This window comes from Schistocerca piceifrons, chromosome 2 (genome assembly GCF_021461385.2).
Source record: "Schistocerca piceifrons isolate TAMUIC-IGC-003096 chromosome 2, iqSchPice1.1, whole genome shotgun sequence".
Lineage (NCBI taxonomy): Eukaryota > Metazoa > Arthropoda > Insecta > Orthoptera > Acrididae > Schistocerca > Schistocerca piceifrons.
In genome coordinates this window covers 856,097,424-856,119,619 of record NC_060139.1, presented here as the reverse complement: position 1 = coordinate 856,119,619, position 22,196 = coordinate 856,097,424, and the positions used below count along the sequence as shown (strand labels likewise).

At 37.5% G+C, this 22,196-nt stretch overlaps 1 protein-coding gene across 1 annotated transcript in view; it reads right to left on the bottom strand.

Moving 5' to 3' along the window:
• The window catches only part of LOC124774838, a 59,006-nt gene that overhangs the window by 18,217 nt on the left and 18,593 nt on the right, over nt 1-22,196 (bottom strand). Inside the window, exons 6-9 of the mRNA XM_047249512.1 lie at nt 21,197-21,377; nt 14,348-14,488; nt 9,589-9,767; nt 5,659-7,231 (exon numbers count right to left, since the gene is read on the bottom strand). Coding sequence (XP_047105468.1) covers nt 5,659-7,231; nt 9,589-9,767; nt 14,348-14,488; nt 21,197-21,377 — 2,074 coding nt within the window. The remainder of the gene's footprint in view (nt 1-5,658; nt 7,232-9,588; nt 9,768-14,347; nt 14,489-21,196; nt 21,378-22,196) is intronic.

Genomic DNA, 22,196 nt, shown 5'->3' with positions numbered 1-22,196 from the left:
TGGTACTGTTGGAGGCTGAGGCCAAAAGGTTTATGTAACTGTCTTTTAATTGTACCTGTCTGCAACTCAAAATGTCTTCTTTAAGGTAAATCGCAATCTACATTGTTGATATATCTACCGGAGTTTACTGGTCTTAATAAATATTTTAGCTAAACTAATATCCACTTGTGGGGTGTTGAGAAATAGTGAGTGAAATGCAGCAGTGGGCTCAAATCACACAGTGCCAACTGTAGAGAGGGTTATGACCATATAAATGTAAGCATTGACTGCAGTGTAACATAAAATGTGTAGGATACATCTATACTGTTCCCAACAGTGCTATAGCAACAACTGCTGCCACCCTCATCTTTCTGACTGGGGCCATTCTCAATATACTCTCCACATCATGGTGGATGCATGGAAATGAAAGGACGGACAGTGGTTGATAAAGAAGGAAGCAATGAGGCACACACATAGAAACTAACTCTTTGAAGTGGCCTTAACTTATTAAGTAGTAATAACTGTGTAAATGGAGTTAGTTATAACCGAAGCCAAGAGGAGTCATTGCAGAGAAAGCAAATGACACCCTCAGGAAGTTTACAGCTGGTCAATTTACAGTAATGTTTCATTTAAAATAAAGAAATCACATCACAAAGGAATTAATGACATTAGCTGCCAGTGGGCACTGATGTAAATCAATGGGGAAGCTTGAAAATTTGTGCCAGACCAGGATTTGAACCCAAGTCTCCTGCTTACCAGGCAGAAGTGCTGCCCACTGCACCATCCAGACATAGTGATCATCACAACTGCATACGCTACCCTAGTATGCTTCCTGTCAGACTCTTAATTCTCAACTTATCCGCACACTACTCATGTAGAGACCCTTGTCCATTATCCTCATAACCCACAGAATTTCAACTATTCCCATAAGAGTTCAAGTATAGTGTGAATCTCCACTGAAATGGTCAACTGGTTGTCCTCACCTTAATTATTTATATGTGGTGTCTGTTCTTTTGACATGTTCAAAGACACAAAGGAATTAATGACATTAGCTGCCACTGGGCACTGATCTAACTCATCAATGGGAAAACTGAAAGTTTGTGCCAGACCAGGATTCAAACCTGGTTCTCCTGCTTACTAGACAAATGTGCTGACTACTGCACCATCCAGACACAGTGGTCATCGCAACTGTGCGGACTACCCAAGCATGCCTCCCATCACACCTGAATTCTCAACTTAATCACACACTACTAATGTAGTGCAACTTGCTCATTATCCTCATTCCTCGCAGCATTTTGCTGATTCCTGTAAGAGTTCGAGCATGGTGTGCATCTGCACATATATAAAAGAAATCAAATGCCATGAGTTTCAGTCTTAAGATGGACAATGACACTGTCAAATTGCACGTAGATGGAATCTCTATAGACTGTGTAACAAACACAAAACTTCTAGGAACGAATACTGGTTCTTCGTCAAAGTGGTGTGACTACACAAAGACATTTGAGCACGAATGCCGTCACAGTCTTGCCACCAGTGTATAACAACCAGTGCTTTTTGGCTACGTACTATCCATATGTACACCCAGTTCTTAGCTACAGAATACTTTTCTGCAGAACAATAACAAAAAATATGAATAAAGTTTTCAAACTACAAAAAAGGTGCATAAGAAAAATAACAAAAAATAGTAATTGAACACACTGTAAAGATCGATTCAAAACATAGGACATTTTAACTACACAATGTGAGTATATTTACCAGTCACGTATGTGCATAAAAAGTAACCTTGATTACTACTGCACGTATATCTCTGTCCCTGACCATGGAACAAGACCTAGATTGAATTTACATTTACCAAGAAACAATTAAAATATAGCTCAAAACAGCATTTTTGACCAAGGAGTAAATCTAAACAATTATCTGCATGAGGAAGTTAAAGAGAGTCACTAAAACAAACTTTCTTAATATGAATTATGTTCTGTTTTCTTATGAAACTCTAATACAATGACGTCTCCAATATCATTAAAAGAATTTCTAGATGACAACTCCTTCTACTCATTGGCTGAATTTTTAGATATAAATTAAGGAGAAAAAACTTAAACATTAGTGTCATGCAATATTTTGTATAATGTAATGTCTTGTACAGACATCTTTTATTAACCTGACACGTTCCATATCATTACGAAGTGTCGTATTCATGATCCATGGAACAAGTATTAATCTAATCATTGTAAAAGTGATCCACAAATGAGTAAATCTACTAGTCCTAATACTACTGCAACTACTAATAGTACATGATAGCAAGGGACCACACAGCAAAAAGCCACAAGTTTTTCTGAGTGAGATCCATGAATAATATAAATAAGCTACAATATTCAATTAAGCTTTCAATCAGTAACCAGTAGTAATATCTTCAGTCACTCAATTCTTTGTTCAAATACTTCTTGTTGTTGTAATCAAATATATAATTTTTGTGTCTTATTTTACTCATAAAGCTAGTAAAAGAATACCTTTTTACACTTATTTTAAGTTTCACACATTTCCCATACAATACACATTATGCTAACTGTTTCTCCGGTCATTTCTTGGTAGAACTTCATAATCATACACAAAATGCACAATATCAGGTGAAACAATAGAGAATATTTATTGTAAGATGATAATCATAATAATAATAAAAATAACAATAATACAAGGTGTACAACTTTGCTTCAGCAGTTTTTTCCCAGACATTTGAGGCTTTAATGAAACAAATTGGTTACACATGTATCATACAAAGTATTTTCCATCGCTGGCCACTCCTTTAACCCATCTTTCAGGTAGGTACGAATGCCGTGTCAAAACAATTGTTCATCTTTTGAAGCAATCCACAAATCGATCCAATTTTTGACTTCTTCATGAGATCGGAAGTGTTGGCCAGCCAGGCCATGTGCCACTGATCTAAACAGGTGATAGTCAGAGGGAGCAATGTCTGGAGAACATGGCGGGTGGGGTAGGACTTCCCATTTTAACATTTCCAAGTACATTTTGACCTCTTTTGCAACATGGGGCTGAGCGTCGTCGTGCTGCAAAATCACTTTATCGTACCTCTCGCTGAATTGCGGCCATTTGTCTTTTAATTCTCTGCTCAAACACTTTAATTACATTTGATAATGAGCACCTGTGATTGTTTCACTAGGTTTTAACATCTCATAGTACATGACGCCAAGCTGGTCCCACCAAATGCAGAGCATCATCTTGGAGCCGTGAATATTAGGTTTGGCCATCGACGTGGAAGCATGGTTGGGATATCCCCATGATTTTTTGAATTTAGTGTTATCGTAATGAACCCATTTTTCATCCCTGGTCACAATGCGATGCACAAATCCCTTCCATTTCTGCCTCTGAAGCAAGTGTTCACAAACACACTAACGTCGTTCAACGTCTCTTGGTTTCAGCTCACACGGGACCCAAGTTTCTTCTTTCTGAATCATGCCCATAGCCTTGAGACATTCTGAAATGGCTTGCTGTGTCACTCCCACCAATCGTGCCAATTCTTCTTGAGTTTGACACGAGTCTTCACTCAGCAATGACTCCAATTCTGCATCTTCGAAAACATTCTCTCTTCCACCACTATGCCAGTCTATGACATTAAAATCACCATTCTTGAAGTGTTGAAACCACTCACGACACATTCTTTCACTAATAGTGTCCTTACCCTATGTCCTTGAGGGCATTCAATGAGACTCAGCCACTGTCTTCTTTATATTGAAACAAAACAATAACACCTCCCACAAATGACGAGAATTAGGCTTGTAGACTGACATTTTCAACCAAGAACAACTTTATGATACAGACACAAATTGACTAACGTTTGAATGAGGTTATGTTGACTGAGGTCCAAGCTAACTGCCTGACATCTGCGATCTGTTTCTTTCGCCCACTACTTACTGTTGTCGCCACCTACCGGCAAACGGTGGAAGCAAAGTTGTACTCCTTGTAATAAAAAGGATGTTTTCCAAATTCAACTTTCAATGATGCCTTACAGTTAAAAAAGGATTCTGTTGTGATGTTGGCAGTGTTTCAGCTAATCCAAAATACTTTCTGGATTACTGGTTCTGGAGGTCTATGTTGTTGACTTCATTTGCTCCTCCACCTTTAGGGATGTTTTCTTTTACCAACGGCAAGAGAGTGCCCTGTGCCTCTAACCTGAAAGGCTGTTGGCATGTGGTAGAGGATGACTTCTTACACCAGAAGTCACTCAGTCCCCACCCACATTGGCAATATAGCATTGCCCACTCTGCACCATGAGGAAAGTGTAGGGTTTCTTTCCTTCTTTGAGTGTGAGACATTAATCTACGAAAAGGCTGTCTAGCATCTGGAGATGAGCTAGCTGTTTTTTCAGACTCTGTGGAAACAGCCACTAGACAGATAGAATTGCTGAGAGAACAAGCTGGAAATCAGCCAACCCTCAAGATAATGAAAACTAAATACGTAAAAAACTGGGAAAACCCAAAAATTCAAGTACCTATCACTAAATGAATGAGACATTTCAGAGAAAGAAGCTATTAAAGCAGGATTATTAAAATGCAAACAGTGTACTACCTCACCGATGATGTACTAGGTGGTTATAAATCTTAGAAGAAAAAAGGAGCTGGCACATATGACAATATGGACATCTACAGCCTCAGAAAATAAAGCAGTCATCAATTCAGAGCTCAGCTTGAACACCATAATGCTTCACCTGACATGGTCCCATTGGAGGTGGTATTTTTTGCCTTCTTTCAGACCTGTGGACTCACTTACATGACCAATTATAAGAGAATCTTCAGTTTAAAATGCTATCAGAACCACATTGCAAACTGTTATTTTTCACATATTTTAAGAACTGCCAGAGGTGACAAGTAATCTCCTGGGAGTGGGATTAGATCCAAAACCCTTGGCTTTTTGTCTGATATAGAGCCCACCAACTGAGAAGCTACTCCTGTCTGTGGTAATAACCTTTGTTCCGCTAATCTTGTACCATGGGCAGCTACTGAATCTTGAAGCATAGCATCTTTTGTACTTTTAGTTTCATTATTATGTTTCTCGCAAATGTATCCTAAGAGGATATATGGGTAGCGGTGGGCTCAATGGTAAAATGACTTGATCAATTACACAAGACAAGCAGTCCAGCTATCAGTACAGGTAATAAAGAATGAGCACAAAAAGACCAGCACACTGCAACAAGTAATATTTAATGATTGTGAACTCCAACATACATTTATGTTTGCTGTCTTTTTCTTGTTATACCTGATCTTCTACATTCTTGATGGCATTCTTTCCAATTGCAAATAATAACATACTGTACATTGTTTCAATTCATTCACATTCTGGATGAACTTTTTTTTCACACCAATAAAGAAACTTCAGTCTTTAATACCATACAATTTAACAGCTACAGCAATATTTTTAAATCTGTAATAATTTTGTCACAAGAAACATGTTATCCACAGTGTGGATACGAAAATGTTTGACCCTAGACCTGGCACAGTTTGCAAGGTTTTCTGAGCAGTGATTGTCATAGGCCAAGTTACGCATTCACTGAACTTAACAACATACTCTGTCCAAGATGTCTAGCTATCTATGTTTAATATCATCAATGTCACAAGATGGCAATAATGATCATGGTAACAACAATTAGTTAATTACACTAATTCTTACCTCCATTTATGCTGGGTGCCTGAGTATGAAAATTTTCATCGATAAAGTTCAGAACAGTTTCGTTGCAGTTATTTTCCAAACTGTGTATTACTGGTTCTCCTTCCGGAACTATGTAAGACACCTCTGAGTCATCAAGATCAGCGTCACCTAAGCAGTTCAATGGTGAATTTGGATCTGCCAAATCACTATCCTTGTTTGCACTCTCACCATCAAAAAGAAAAACTTGAATCCTATCTTCTTCAGTCGAACAACTCTGAGGGTCTGCATCATCTATTATATATGACACACTGACTCCATTTGTAGTAGCCAAAGTTTCACATTCTGCATCTGCTTCAGTCAAATCTCTATTGAAATTTGTGTCTACTGTAGCCTCCTTTTTAATCTTCCCAGTCTTGGCTGCCGAGCTAAGCACTGGAGACTTGTCATTCGAGCTTGTATCTGAGCCCTGAGATTCAATTAACTGGACCATGTCGAGTGCTTCACTTCTGTCATTACCGTGGACTTTAATCACATGATGCACACAGTCACACTTTGCAAAGCATTTATAGTTACAAATGGGACAGCGATATCTGTTCCATCCGATATGCACAGCCACATGTCTTCTCAAGTTTGGCAACTTGTTGAACTTCTTTTGACAAGGCAAACACTGTAGTCGCTTTAAATTTATGAGAGAATGCATTTTTCTCTCCATTATTGGAGAAAAATGTTCCACAGAAGAACTTCTTTGAGCCCTGTGTTTGATGTTTTCATGATATTCACTATTTTCATTAGTTTCAGATGCACTACCTTCCTTATCACTTACTTCATCCACTGTAGCTCTCCTCTTCTTCAGAGCACAATTTTGTGGCAGTTCTTTATCAATGCTGGCAAGTCGTCTTTTGGATCTGAGAGCTGACCTTGCTGTGGCACTCCTCTTATGTGTCTCTACAGGAGAATTAGCAGTATTTCCTTGGGATGCTTCAGAAGGATTAGTTTCTAGCTTGTCAGTGTCGGTAATTTGACTCTCGGTTGCATCTAGCCTAGAAACATAATGCCTCTTTTTTGAGAAATCTGTATCATTTTCATCATCAACTTCTGCTTCGGATAGCAAGGACTCTGTTTCATCTTTCACTGGTGGTGAAATGTTCGGAATACTTTCTGGAGACACAGACCTACTGAAGTTATTGCTCTGTTGCTGAGAAGAGGAAGGAATATTTGAACCAAATTTACAGTAGTCTCTTCGAATCTGGATTTCTATGCGTTTACCAAGGACTTCTTTCTTAGGGGCATCAGACCAATTGCTGCCACTCGAGTGACGAGCTCTTTGAACATTCTCAGAAACTGGAACAGCCTCTGCTTTACTCTCATTCTCTCTGTTGGATGTCACAGGTTTCGTTGCATCAGTATTACCACTTTTTGGTGCAGATTTCTCAGAAGATGGTTGTGTCATATTTGGCACTTTGATTTTCCTGGCAGCTATGCGTTTCTGACAAATCTGGGAATGAGATGTCAGTGCTGCACGACGTTCAAACCTTCGGCCACAGCCCCCACATCTTTGTAGCTCTTGATCGTCCTCAAAGTTGTCCATCCACTCCTGACCAAAAAGAAAAATTTAAATTAGTCCTCTAATGCCTGGACAAACATAATTATGAGAAAGAAGAAATTATGCGATGAATCACTTTGCTGAATGTAAATAATTTGGAAGGAGGAGTACCTCCAGCAATGAATCTTCTGCAAGTGTTGAAAAGATACTGCCTTCATAAAACTCTCAGTATTTTTCTTGTTTTGATAAAATATTGGTTTTGATTATTTTGAAATAGTTCTGCTTTCATTAAAGTGTATAGGTAGCCTGTCATTTGTATGTTACCTGGATCATAACTGTGCTCTCTCATTATACGGGGAATGCATTAGTTGTTTTACAATTGTAAAACATGCTCCCCCCCCCCCTCTCTGTTTGTGTGTGTGTGTGTGTGTGTGTGTGTGTGTGTGTGTGTGTGTGTGTTAAATAAGAAAGATGAGCATCATCTCGTATCAATACAGGACATTAAAAAATCAAAAATATTATACAAAAAATGGAATAAACTCCCAGGCCATGGATGCCATTGAATACTGCAATGAACAGATCTCGAAAGCTGTACTTCAATAATAAATTTAGAAATATACAAGATAGCAGTTCTGACAGGATATGTTTTAAGCTTCATTAAACAGTTAGAGGGAATATTAACAAGGCAGTAGAAATATGTTACATATAGGATACCCTCTTGCATTTTCGCACTTTATGTGTGTGCACATAATAGGCATCAAAATACTCTTGTCAGGGACTTTTTTATTATCTAATAAAAACTACTGATATAATGAAAACTGATAAATGGGAAGCAGAAATGTTTGACTCAGTTTCATACATCATTATTGATGTCTGCAGCTGTCATTCATAATTTAAATAATGAAACACTGCATCAGTTACATATTTTTTCATGCTCAGCACAGTGTTTTGATAATTTTTTCTCGATATCAAGTGCAAATATTTACATAAGTATTTTGTGTGGTGTTCGCATGTGTGTTGCTCTGCATCTTTTGAACTGTAGTCTTCTTTTTCAGGTAATCAGGCACTGTGCTTCCTCAGTTATGTAGAAACCCCCCCTCCCTGACACACACACACACACACACACACACACACACACACACACACACACACAAGAACTATCACTCACATTGTTTTTTTGTGTAACATCACAAAAGATACCTACATAAACATCACACTTAACAATGAGAATAAATCCTTGAAACACGTTTTGCTCAGCATGAAAAAATACATAATTTACGCTGTGCTTAGATCAAAAACATTTGAGCAATGCAAACTGAATTAAGGTGTCAACTAGTGCTACAAGCAGCGAAAAGACGAAAAACACTACATATGGTTCGACAGAGGTGTGTCAATGACTGCAACAACCACAAAACTGCACGTGAGTTGCAGAGACAGTTTGGAAATGGTTGCGATTGGTCATTTATTCATACAAACCTACTCCTATCAGCCACCAAGCAGAGTAGAGTTTGGCAGCAGCAGGAGACAGGGCACGAATTGTTCCAACTTTTACAAGTTTACCGGTTTAAATCCACTAAGTAGAGCCCCCTGGTGTAAAGAAACTTAACCACATAATGTTTGTAAACACTACTTGATGGCCAACATCATGCCAGTGTCATTTTACGTCAGTTTTGTTTCCACAAACATTTTTTTGTGAAGCGTAAATTGAGGGAAAATTATAAATATGCTGATGCAAAATTGGGTGTGAATTAACATTGTGGAGATAGGAAATTTGATGGAAGTGATAAAAAATGTTGTAAACGGTGGGAAAACATTAATTCTGTGAATGTAAAAGTGGGGTTATACTATAACTGAAAACTGGTTGTATGTGGAGATTTCAGGCAGTCCTTGACTTACTGATGTCCAGCTTTGATTTGATCCCCACAGTACTATTCCCAAAAAGAATAGAAGGAACTATTGCAACAGCAGCTGAAGATTTATTGTCTGCCATGAATAAATATGTGCTCCATAATAAATGGTTTATCTGACAATGATGGTCAAATGACAGCCATAAACCCATCTGTTGTGTTTAACTACAAGAAGGGAGAACTTTGTTTAACATAGAGGAATAGCTATAATGAAGACAAAAATGCACTGCAAACAGTATTGCAAAAATTCTCCTGTCATCAAAAAAGCAAACACCAAATACTATGCACGAAAAATTGAAAATTTACAGAACAACGAAAGGGCAATCTGGCATGTTATTAGGCTTGAAACAGATAAACTTAGTAACAAAAATGATAATTTTCTCTCGGATGATGGGTAGCAATGAGACAGATGCTATGTTAATCAAATCATTGGCTACAAAATTCAATGAATTCTTTCAAAGTAATTTAAAATCTGCCACTTTTAAATCGTAACTAAGTTACCTTATTTTCTTGGTCAATTCGGTTCTGTTCTTTCCGAGCAGCTTCTTGCTCAGTAGGTGGAACTTTATCAGTGCTGCTGCTATCACTGCAGAGTTTCTCCACACCAATTTCTCTCTTGAAAGCTTTACTCTGTATTTGAGGTCGTAGTTTCCGTACTTGAGCTGTTGTTTTGCGATGAACTGCATGGAAAATTTTCAGTTGTCAGCATAATCATTACATATATGTAGTAACACAAATTCTTTTGGTTTCAAAATTTAACAGAAATATACACTCTCAACTGTTTTCCATGTACATGGTGACCATTTTTTTCTTTTTGATTTCTCTGTCCAGTTCGGAGTTTTGCTCTTATTTATATGTCTAAGCTACTCTCATATAACAAATTTATTTCAGTTTTTTTAAACCCATGTAGGCCATCTTAAAATCTTATGATTAAATATAGAGAACTGTTTATTTCCAATGACAATATTCATGCATTAACTATCTTTCTAGGTTCAGCCAAATATACTCATTCATTTACAGTTTTACATTTTTAAATCCATTTATTCTGCATACCAAGGAAACTTGTGAACTCTTGTGAGATATTTAACCACTTAATTTAATGACTGCCTAATGAGAATAGGCTCACAATATCAGTATCTATACTTTCATCTCTTCACGCTATAATCAGTGCCTATACTCCCATATCTTCACACTATAGACCAAAAATATTTTGCCTGTTATTTGCAAGTTTAAGATTTAGCACTTTACACCATAGGCCAAAAATACACAGAATAGCCAAAGAAACTCGTACACCTGCCTAATATAGTGCAGGATCCCCGCAAGCACGCAGAAGGGCCGCAACACGACATGGCATTGACTTGACTAATGTTTGAAGTAGTGTTTGAGGAAAGTGACACTATGAATCCTGCAGTGCTGTCCATAAATCTGTAAGAGCATGAGGGGGTGGAGATCTCTTCTGCACAGAATGTTGCAAGGTATCCCATATATGCTCAATAATGTTCATGTCTGGGGAGTTTGATGGCCAGTGGAAGTGTTTAAATCCATAAGAGTGTTCCTGGACCCGCTCTGTAGCAATTCTGGACGTGTGGGGTGTTGCATTGTCCCACTGGAATTGCCCAAGTTCGTCGGAATGCACAATGGATATGAATGGATGCAGGTGATTGGACAGGATGCTTACTTAGGTACATGTCACCAGTCGGAGTCTCATCTAGACGTATCAGGGGTCCCATATCACTCCAACTGCACATACCCCACACCATTACAAAGCCTCCACCAGCTTTAACAGTCCAACAGTCCCCTGCTAACATGCAGGGTCCATGGATTCATGAGGTTGTCTCCATACCCGTACACATCCACATCTATCCGCTTTTGATACAATTTGAAACAAGACCTGTCTGACCAGGCAACATGTTTCCAGTCATCAACAGTCCAATGTTGGCGCTAACAGGCCCAGGTGAAGCGTAAATCTGTGTGCTGTACAGTCATCAAGGGTATACGAGTGGGCTCTGACTCCGAAAGCCCATATTGACAATGTTTCGTTGAATGGTTGGCACGTTGACACTTGTTAAAATCTGCAACAACTTGCAGAAAGGTTGCACTTTTGTCACACTGACCGATTCTCTTCAGCCATCGTTGGCCCCTTTCTTGCAGGATCTTTTTGCAGCCACACCTATGTCGAAAATTTGATGTTTGGCCGGATTCCTGATATTCACAGCACACTTGTGAAATGGTTTGCGGGAAAATCACCATTTCATTGCTACCTCAGAAATGCTATGTCCCATCGCTTGTGTGCCGACTATAACATCATATTCAAGATTTAACACTTACTTTCAACTATTTCAATGAACTGTCGCAAATCATTCTCATAGTCAGGGTGTTTGGAATTTCCCATTGCAAACTTGTAGGACTTGCAGAGGGGAATGTATCCATAATATTTTGTGTAACGTGTCCACCTCTGCTGAGGGAAAGAGAAAAGTCTCAGAGTTGCTTGTCCCAGTATACAATAGGGTAGACAGGCTGACGTGTACTATGTCAAATGGTCATCTGATGTCACTTAACATCCGCCTTACTGAGAGACTTCTGTAGAGAGAGAGAGAAACTGAAGTGACACTGATGGGATGGAGAGTGTGTACCAGAAGATGTTTCGTAAGTTCAATGTTTCTAACATTGATGGTCGCCACATTATGCCACTGTTGTAATGCATCATTACTATTCTGTACATACAGTATGCTGGGTACTTTTTCATTTTGGAATAATGTTAACATGTAATGTTCAAGTGTTAAGACAAACAAATGTGCCTAAGTAATAAACTGACGTTTCCTTTCGAACTGTTACCTCATAATTGCAGTGTGTCAGACCGAATTCAATTCCTCAAGCAGAAGCGGATGAGTTAAACATCTGAATTGAAAACATCTTAGAATGGAAACGCTACATTTTCAGTCATGGGTTCCTATTCATGTGTACTCAACCTCCTCTACAAGACCTAGATGTTCATACCAGGAATTTCCAAACACCCTGCACAGAGCTTTCTGGTCTCTTTCTACCTGAGTACTGAAGAGAGAAGAGAACATGAAATCTACAAGAAATAGTACTACTCTGCAAACAGAATGATATATGACAATTTGCCACAGATTCTAGGTCTGCTGCACCAGTAAACTCTCAGGAAATTCTAAGAGGTTTCGCATTTAGTTGAAGCTACCACTTAAACACACTTCAATCAACATAGAATACAAAATGAAACTGCACCAGGTTCCAATAAGCTTTTGTATTAGTGAATGAAATAGAACAAGAAAGATCAAATTGTCTGCACCATTGGCACAGTCGACCATGTAAGAAGTAATTAATACTGAGGTTCAGAGTCAAGTTGCACATGTTTGCCCATACCTAATGAATAACCATGGCAAAACTGACTTTTGTCATGAATCACACACATTTAAAATGAAAAATAAGTTTTGAGGGCATGAGGTAAATCCAAGCAATACAAATATGATCATTTGCACAACATCCACTAAATATTTTCTGTCCCAAATGTTTGTTTCATAATAATATCACAATTGTAAGTTCAATTCTGTTAGAGTTCTATTTGCCACTGACTTCACAGAAAATAACTGACATCTCATCTTCAAAGGTTATTTTGAGGTGCAGAAGCTCTGGTATGGTTAATGAATCAAATTCCACCAGATGACTGGCAGTGTTGTCCTCTCAATACTAGTAATCAAATTATATATTTCCCAATTTACAGGCACTTGCAGTACAGTAGTTTAGGGGCACTGATACTGCCCTTCCATGAAGCCAGCAGCTGGCAGAATTTGTTATGTGCACTAGCTCAGTCTAAAAGAAAAGAAAAAAAAAGTCTTTAAATTGTGGCAGCTGACTGACATAAATCATTCAGCAGGTCTTTTTCCTCCTGCTTCTGGAGCCATGTCCTCCACAGTTCTTAATAACTAACTGCCATACATTCATGTTGTCTCCTCGTGTGTCCACAAGTCCACAGACATAAGACTGGTACTGGTCCTGAAGACCTGAGCTTTCTAAGACGACATGTAATAGCATGTGTTCATCATTACATTAGTTGCAGTGTATAGCAGAAATCACCTTAGGAAACTATTATAATTCTATTCATTAATATAATGTCATCTGATGTCTTAAGTGTTGTTGACTGCCTTGCAATATGCCATAGTGCATTGTATTACACACTTAGAATCATGAACGACTTGTACTTTGTTGTTTTTCTGTGAAAATCGAAATGGACTCTTAAGTTCTTAGACCTGTTTGGATCAAACATGGACTTCACAGTCTTATTAACAGTCAAGCATATATCCTTGATGATGCCACATAGAACACTGTCTTATCTTCAATTTTAAGTTTGCAAAATTTGCTTCAATGGGAAAATTTTGAACAGTTTCACAGATGATATATATATAAAAAAAACTGTCTCATCTTTTTTAAAACAGCGTTTATGAACACTAAAATCTTGGGCCTTGTTCCTGCACAAACAATCATACAAAGTTTGTGAGTGTGGTTGGAAATCTCACTTCTGTACTAACAGTGTCAGTCAGAGAGATTTTTTTTTTTTTTTGCTTCATATTCTATACTGCATTTTTGTTGCATGTTCTTTCTTCAGAATATTCTTAAAAATGAAAAATAAAAAATAGAATTAAAAAGGTTCTTCACAGTATATCTACTTCCATAGTTCCTATTTCCATAGTCTTCACCCACATCCTATCAATTCTCCCTCCCTCTCCCTTGCTGCAAACACTTTGCATTTTTCTACTTATATAACCTTCCAATTGTGAATTCCATTTCAAACTAATAGGCATGTATCTGTTCCACTTTTCTATTTGTCTCCCTTACATGTTCCCCTAACATCCTCCCCCTCATTATTTTATCAGGGCACAGCTGAATGCTTTATGTGAGGTACTTGTAACAATTTAGTCAGAGGTTATCAGTTTTCAAAAAATGCTATTGAATTTGAATGGTATAATAGGTATTGGAATGACTCCTTACCCTCTCCCTTAAAATCCACATCCTTTCGTCTTTCCCTCTCCTTCCCTCTTTCCTGATGAGGCAACAGTTTGTTGCGAAAGCTTGAATTTTGTGTTTGACCTGCCAGCACTTTCGTTCAGTAAGTCACATCATCTGTGTTTTTAGATAGGTATAAACTCTGTTTGATATACAGTGTTCATTACTCAAAAATTGTATGTACTGTTTTTAAGGAACTTTACATGCTTTTCCCAATGAATAATCAAATTTTTCTTACCCTTGTACAGATGTCGATAGACACTCCAATTGTTGCTGAAAGTGTTCTTGCAACATGGGCACGGATAACATAATCTATATGCAGTATGCAAGGACTTCATGTGGTGTGCAAGTGTTTTTCGAGTAGAAAATCTTGAGCCACCTGTAAGATACATTGTATGTGTAAATTACATGTGCTGGTTTAGCTGTTTCTTTTTACACACACACACACACACACACACACACACACACACACACACACATATATATATATATATATATATATATATATATATATATATATATATATATATATATATATATATATATTAAAAAAAAAAAAGAACACTGTTCCGGAAATCAAATGCTTGTGGACAGATTGAGTCTGTTGTGATACACCTTCTGCCAAATATGTTACATATGTTGCAATTCTTTTAAAATGAGGCAAGTGAATGATTTAATGATTTTATACATACAACACATCAACAGTAATAATGGACATGGAGCAACATCTAAGCATCTTGTATATTTGTTATAAAGTATTTTATAAAATACAACAAAAAGCACAGTGTCAAGTCTTTTACAGTCAGGAACTGAACATTTGGAATATTTAGACTGAAATGTCCTGATGTTGGAGTGATATTAAAACTATGTAGATATTTCTTTCTTAACTTGTGACTATTTTGCAAGGTTCAGATTTCTGCCTATTTTAGTCCAAATATCCCCAAATGCAATAAAGGAGCTATTCAAGGTGGTGTCAGTCCAGGGAAAATCATAAGCTTGTTACTGTAGGAATAAATTCCATAATGAGAATGAAAATGAAGTTTCGGCATATGTACCAAAGGGCATCACCTGACATTAAGAGGTCAAAAGAATGGCAAAATGAAGCAAAGTGAAGATCTTTAGGGAAAGAAATAGCTTGGGTGAAGAAAGTTGAGAATAAGAATCAATCCCAGCATTTTTAAACAAACCATTATGGTATTGATTTTAAAATGATTTTGGAAAACTGCATAAAATCTAGTTGGAATGATCAAATGGCGATGTGGTTCTTTTAAAACTGGAGCCCAGTGCCTTAACCAAGGCATCATTTTTCTCAGTGTAATCTGCATCCCCAGTCCAGACTGTTAAAGCAGACTCGTGTGATACTTCTCAAGAACAAATTTTTGCCAGCATATGTGGCTGGCAAGGAGAGAAGAGGTGATGCTCTGACGCTCTTAATCACAAAACTTTCCACTGATGCCTGCAGCTAACTTCTAAACCTCTCCACAGTGTCTTATTGGGAGAGGGAATGTCACACCATTGATGGTGACCACTTTGAAGAATAAGAAGGTAAATTTTACAGCACGGAGAAATTCACATTATTTTATAAAACTTGTAGAGTGAGATATTCCATTTTAAGAGGAGCAGAGAGAAATTATAATGTTTGAGTGTGGAAACTGTAAAATCAAAAGACTGGGACCCAAAACCAAATTATACTTCTCTCCAGCTGTTTAACAATGTCTGACCACATGATACGGACAATAAAAGTTTCAAGATAAGGCTAGACACAGTTTCAGGGATCTGCTTTAAAAAAAAAAAAAAAAAATGGAAACGTAATTTACTCTACAAGTAGAGTTACGTGCCATGAAAGATATTTTACCTGGGAGGAAAGCAAAATTCACCTATTAGTGTCATAGTGTTTTTGAAAGAATATATACTTACAAACAATACAAGAAAGATAAAGCAATGCTTTGACTTAGCTTAATAACTTCTGTCCATAACTATTCGATCATTTGTAGGATGAATGCAGATGCCACAGGACGTTTCCACATTACTTGTGATATTGTTACAATTACAGGCATCAGGCATTCAGAAAGCTCTATTTTGCATTACAATCTGTTGTTTTTATTTCATGCTCTGTATTTTTTAAACATGGAAAACTGATGCCATCCATTAGTTGAAACTATTATCTCCTGCTCAAGCCTATCCAGTCTTTGGTTGTTACCATCCTGTGACGACGTGTGTGTGAGGAGGGTTCAGTGTGTGAGGAGGGTTCTTGTGACAATGCACTGCAAGTTTGAAGTGGTTCTAGGCACGTCATTCGTGTTCATGTCAGCAGGTACTGTAGGCCATTTCATTCATTTAATTCCTGTCTTCTGCATGAAAGACTCCACAAGGTGGAAGCAGTGTGCTCAAATATTATCATCTTGAAAGACAAACCTATTTCAGAATACTGACTGTTCAGCTGCACAACAGGTTGGAGGATTTGGTCCAATACTGCACAGGCCATAAATTACACTGATGCTGCTGAGAGGTGCCCAACACCCATGCCATATACCAGCCTGAAATGTTCTGAACCCATAATTGACTGAAATCCACTGAAAAGCCAATATACTTATATCTTCTGTTAAAAAGGTGGCTGTGGGTAGCAATTTTCTGCATCCAAAAAGCTACTGAGAAAGAGGAGTCTGATAAACAGACCACAAACTATGCAAGTCAGGAGAGAGTCACGCAAAATATTTTTTAGTAGTTTATGAAGCAGATCTCAGTGGCAAAAGCAATAAATTTAAAACTCCTTTACTCAAATAATTCTATCTGTATATTAAGTTAGTCACTCAGAAGGAGAGGAGGAAGTTAAATAAAACATCATGGTTTGAGATGGTACGTGATATTATTTCAGTGACTACAATACATAGTCAAATTTACAAAGAACATGGCAGTTTGAGCCCACTTATTAGTATGACATTAACCCCCTCTAGTGTGGATGCATGCACTGGTTTGGTTAGGGAGAGTTTCCTAAAACCATTTTATCCTTGTTGAGCGAAGCAGGCCCACAACTGTTGTAACTGGTCCTTGATCTGGGATGGCACTGGGATGAAGTTCTCATCCTAACTGGTCCACACATGTTCTGTAGGGGACAGATCTAGGGGTATTGCTGGCCACAGCAGCATCTCAGATTCACGGAAACAGTTCACAGAAATACATGCCATGTGTGGACAAGCATTGCCCTGCTGAAAAATAGCACCACAATATTGTTGCATGAGAGTATGAGCAATCAGGATGTCCATATCATACTGTTGTGCAGTGAGTGTACTACCAGTCATTACCTGAAGTCATACCAGATAGCTCCACACACAATTCTGCTATAAGTAACTCTGCTGTGCCTCTCCAAAACATGGAAGAACAGAACGTCTCACCAGGTCACTACTGTAATTGCCAATGTTGGTCATCCAAGGTCGTGCAGAAACACAATTAATCACTGAACACAATATGACACCACTCATCGGAATTCCAGGCCTCTCCATCACAACACCACTCCAAACACTGCTGTCTGTGTTGTGGTGTTAATGGCAACCTATGCAGGGGACAGTAGTTCCATAGTCTGCAGTTGCTAAGCTGGCCAATGGTGGGAGATGACATACAGAGTTGTCGGGAATCCAAAATTTGTTCTTGGATGAAAGACATAGATGTGAGGGCGTTTACAATGTGCTCAGTGCACAACACAGTGATCCTCTCTTGTGGTGGTCAGATGTGGTCAACCAGAACCCCCATGACGAGCATGCATGCCCTTGTGCTCCACTGTATTCCATCACCAGGCCACTGTCACATCCAAATATCCCACGATCTGGATATTGTAGGATTCGACCAGCTGGCCAAAAGAAGACTCACAGTAAAGCCCCTTTAAACACAAGTCAGATGCTGATAACACTGTCTCACATGAGGATGCAGCATCTCCATGTCCTATATGGTGATCACTCAATGTCTAGCTCTGTTCATACCCCTTATTTTTCCTACCTGGCCTGGTAACAACACTAAATATTAACATCACTAATGCATTTTTGTGGCCACTTTACATGTCAAAGAGAATTGCAACTCTAATCACTAAGGTCCCTGCCAGTGGTGGGTTAAGTTACGTTGACATCGAACCATGTCTTTTGGGTGCTCAACTTCTTTGCCGGCCAATGTAATTACAAATTTATTTTGACCTACTTAGATATTCCAACAGGATAAATGGATACAAGCAATATTAGTGATAGGGAAGGACCCATATCCTGTTTACGGACTATGAAAGACTGAAACTGGTGTCAGATAGATAAAAAATTTAAGAACATGCTTTACTCTCTAGCATTTGCATTTTTTGGAACTCCTTGAACAGAAGAAAGTATACTGAACTGGAAAAAGAAAGTTTGTGATGAATAATTCCTGATAGGAAGGAAAAGTTACTCCACACTATCGATCGGGATGAGCACAAAAAATTTCTAGGAAATGGTGAGTAATTTTTACTTAAGTCCTTTAAACACCGATTCATTTCTGTTGTCGATAACTTGTATTGATATATGACATTATAAGACAGAATGACTGGCCGGTTAGTAACTTAAGGAGGTGAAATTTTTAGTATTGCTGATAGATACATATGAAAGTACAAAAACTATCCTAGCTTTTGGAACTTTAGTTCCCCCTTCAGAGAGGAAGTGGGGATAGACTGGGGAAGCTGGAAAGACAGAGCATGTCACTCAGTTCCCATGATGACACGGATCCACCTTTTGATTGACCTGTCCTGGAGTAGGGTTCCATGTGTGTTATCAGCAGTACAAAGAATTCCACTAATACCAGCCATTCTGTTTCATAATTTTACAGTTTTCTTGATTGAATTTTTCTTTTGATATAATTAACCTCTTGATATGTGATCAGACAATGATTACTTCATAGTATGATAAAAGTCAACAACATTACCTACTGAAAGTTGCTAGGAGCAGACTGAATGAAAAGTTCGCTACCCAAAATATGACAATAAGGCTGAGAAGTTGATTAAGAAATTCAGATGCTTTATTCACTGTACGAAGTTCAGTAATACATCTCTGAGTCTGAATCTTTCAAATCTACAGTATTTTCTGTTAATTTTTGTTTCAAGTTGCTATAAATGATTCTTGCCTGCTGCAACAAGTCTAAAAATACTTAATCTGTCTCAGGCAAGGGAAGTCCATCTCAACCATGTAACTATTTTTTCTATCAGAGAATACGCCGATTCTGCAGCCTTTTACTTAATTCTCTTTCATAGATTAAAAGCACCTTGTAGCTCAGGAATCCCACTGACTATACATACATACATACATACATACATTTTACTAAGTCAGTATTTGAGGAATTCAACTTACGGAAACCACATATAATCATAGACAAGATCAAAGTTCTGTATTATAATTACAGAGAGAAACTGTCAATGTTTGTCAATGGTAGAAACTAGAAAAAGTGTCAAGTAATTCTGATAACTGAACTAAAAAAAATGACAGTTTAGTTTTTTTTTTACAGTGCAATTCACCCTGTCCTATTTCTTAGGTGACACAGTAAACAAATTGTCTAAATAAATTAGTACAATACAGTCTTTAACTTTCAGTTATGATAATCACACCATGAACGAATGCCAGAAAAAGAAGCTCACTATGTGCACATTAGTTCAAAAAGATACAGAGAAGTGAAAAAGAACCAAAAATATTTTCTTACTAGGGTACAGCATCTGTGATATCTCAAAGCAATTGATTCCATGTCATTTAGTATAATGTGGAATATTAATCTTTTAATGGTTTACAATGAAAAAGAGACAAATCAGTTTTAGGTCATTCTTGTAAAGTCAATGTTCCTCTTTCTGTCAGGCCTTAATCCTCATGGATTTTGCCCGTCGCTTTCAGTGAGGGATATGCAGATATTTTAAGCCTTAATGGTTGTTTTTTAAGACAGAGAGAGAGAGAGAGAGAGAGAGAGAGAGAGAGAGAGAGAGAGAGAGATAGCGAGAGATAGCTCTACAAAAATAAGAGTCAACAGAACTAGAAAATGGATCTGAAGGTGTGGGTACAATCAAGGACACATGTTGCAAAAGGCTTCAGTAAATGACAAATTGTAGCATAGCAACATGTAAACTTTTTCTTATTTTGAAGTTCTTAGGATTACATTGTTTTTGTCCCTCTCCAACTGACATTCACACATAAATCATTCTTTCTTTAATTTCTTGAAGACTAAATTAACACAAATGGTATTCTGCTGTGGAATGCAGTCTCTGTGGGACCCATTTTGCTTCACATGGAACAAAACTGATATTTGTATGATAATGGGCACTCCATGATGGAATACAAATATTGAAAAGAGAAGGGGAGTAACCTGTCATAGAATTATGGCATCGAGTGGCCAATAGTCTTGTTTATGTGCCTATATGCCTATCAACAGCTCAACATTTCAACTTTATGATAAGTTGTTGTCTTTATTCCTTTCAATATTTAAAACTGATAATTCCAAAGTTTATTGCCACAGCAATGTCAGTGTTTGTATATAAACACTGGATTATGAGGAGAGAAATCAACCATATCGACGTATCACTCTCTTGTGAATTGTGACTTATCAGCCATCTTTGGAATCATCACTTGTAACTTGTTCCGGAATGTCATTCATCATAGTGATACACATTTGGTTTTTTAAGAAACTATAGAATTATGTCATTAAGAAAACATGGCATTATCTCATTACATCCTCTGACATGCAATCAAAATCTAATTTACAGTGGCAAATGTTTGCTTCAGTTGACATCTGTCTCTCACATTCATCATCATTATATATGTTTCCATTGATACTCTGAATCTACAGAATGTGGGTTCCACAGTAAATAAACTGTGTGAAACTGCCCAGTGTCAGTCCACTTAGGTCAGTTGCAAATATAAAAAATTAAAATTACTCTCTGTCCATGTGTAGTAATGTCACTTAGGGATTTATTAATATTTACACGTTTTAGTCATGTATTTACTCATTACCAAAGATAAATCACTTGAAATTTAGCTTACCAATTCCAATAATATGAGCCATATGGTAACCACAAGATAACAAAAATTTCGTAACAAATACTTACACTGAGAGCAAACATGAGTGTCTTTTGTTTCAGGTGTGCTATTAGTTGGACTTAAAACAGCAGTTGTTTCTTTGCTAGGAGATGCTGCTGGCCCATTACAGGATCCCTTTATCTGCACAATCCTCCCTTCTTCATCCAAAACAGCTTCAGTTTCACGCACCATTTGCTGCAGTTCAATTACCTGCAAAGACAGATATAAAATAAACTATAATAGTATACTTAATATTTTACCAAAAGAAAAAGTTTCTCAGGAAAACTGTAAAATTACAAGACAGACTGGCTCTTATCTTTGTCTCCTCCCATCCTCACAATAGTTCTGTCCCTTTCAACTTGGGCTCTGAGTGACCTTCCCCTCCTTATCACTCTGTCCTCCCTGAGAAAAGAACTTTTTGTTTCAAAACTTAAAATAATTGTTTCCACTTTTAAATGTATCTATCTGTAGTCATCAGAATTTTGTCTTCTTGTACAAATACTGAACAGCCACTTTTGTCTCTGTAAAAATACAGCAAAATTTGGTAGTCACCATTTTCCCAGGGAAAATGTATGTTTGAATGTTACGTAACTTACTGCCATATATTTGGGGCCTTGTTTCTATCAGGTAAGTCTACACTTTCAAATGCAAATTTGCTGCTAATGTACAATTTAAACAACTTCTAATAGATGAAATATTTCTGCTTCTTAGTTAATGCATCTCCTTCATAAATTGTGCAGATTAATGGCACACAGTAGCAATTAAGTCCTGTAGCACATAGTTTTCTCAGTTGTCTGGAGGATGAAGTTTAGAACTGGCTTTAAACGAATCTGACCTGGCAATCAACAATAGTGTTTTGTGATATTATATCACACACAGGCAGTTTGTAAACACAGTTCATCCCATACATAATGGTTAAAAATTAACCTGTCTTTTATAGATGATGATTCTTAACTCATATTTATACAACAATGTAAGTCATGACAGACATGCTATTTATTGATGCTCTACATTTTCACATATTTCACC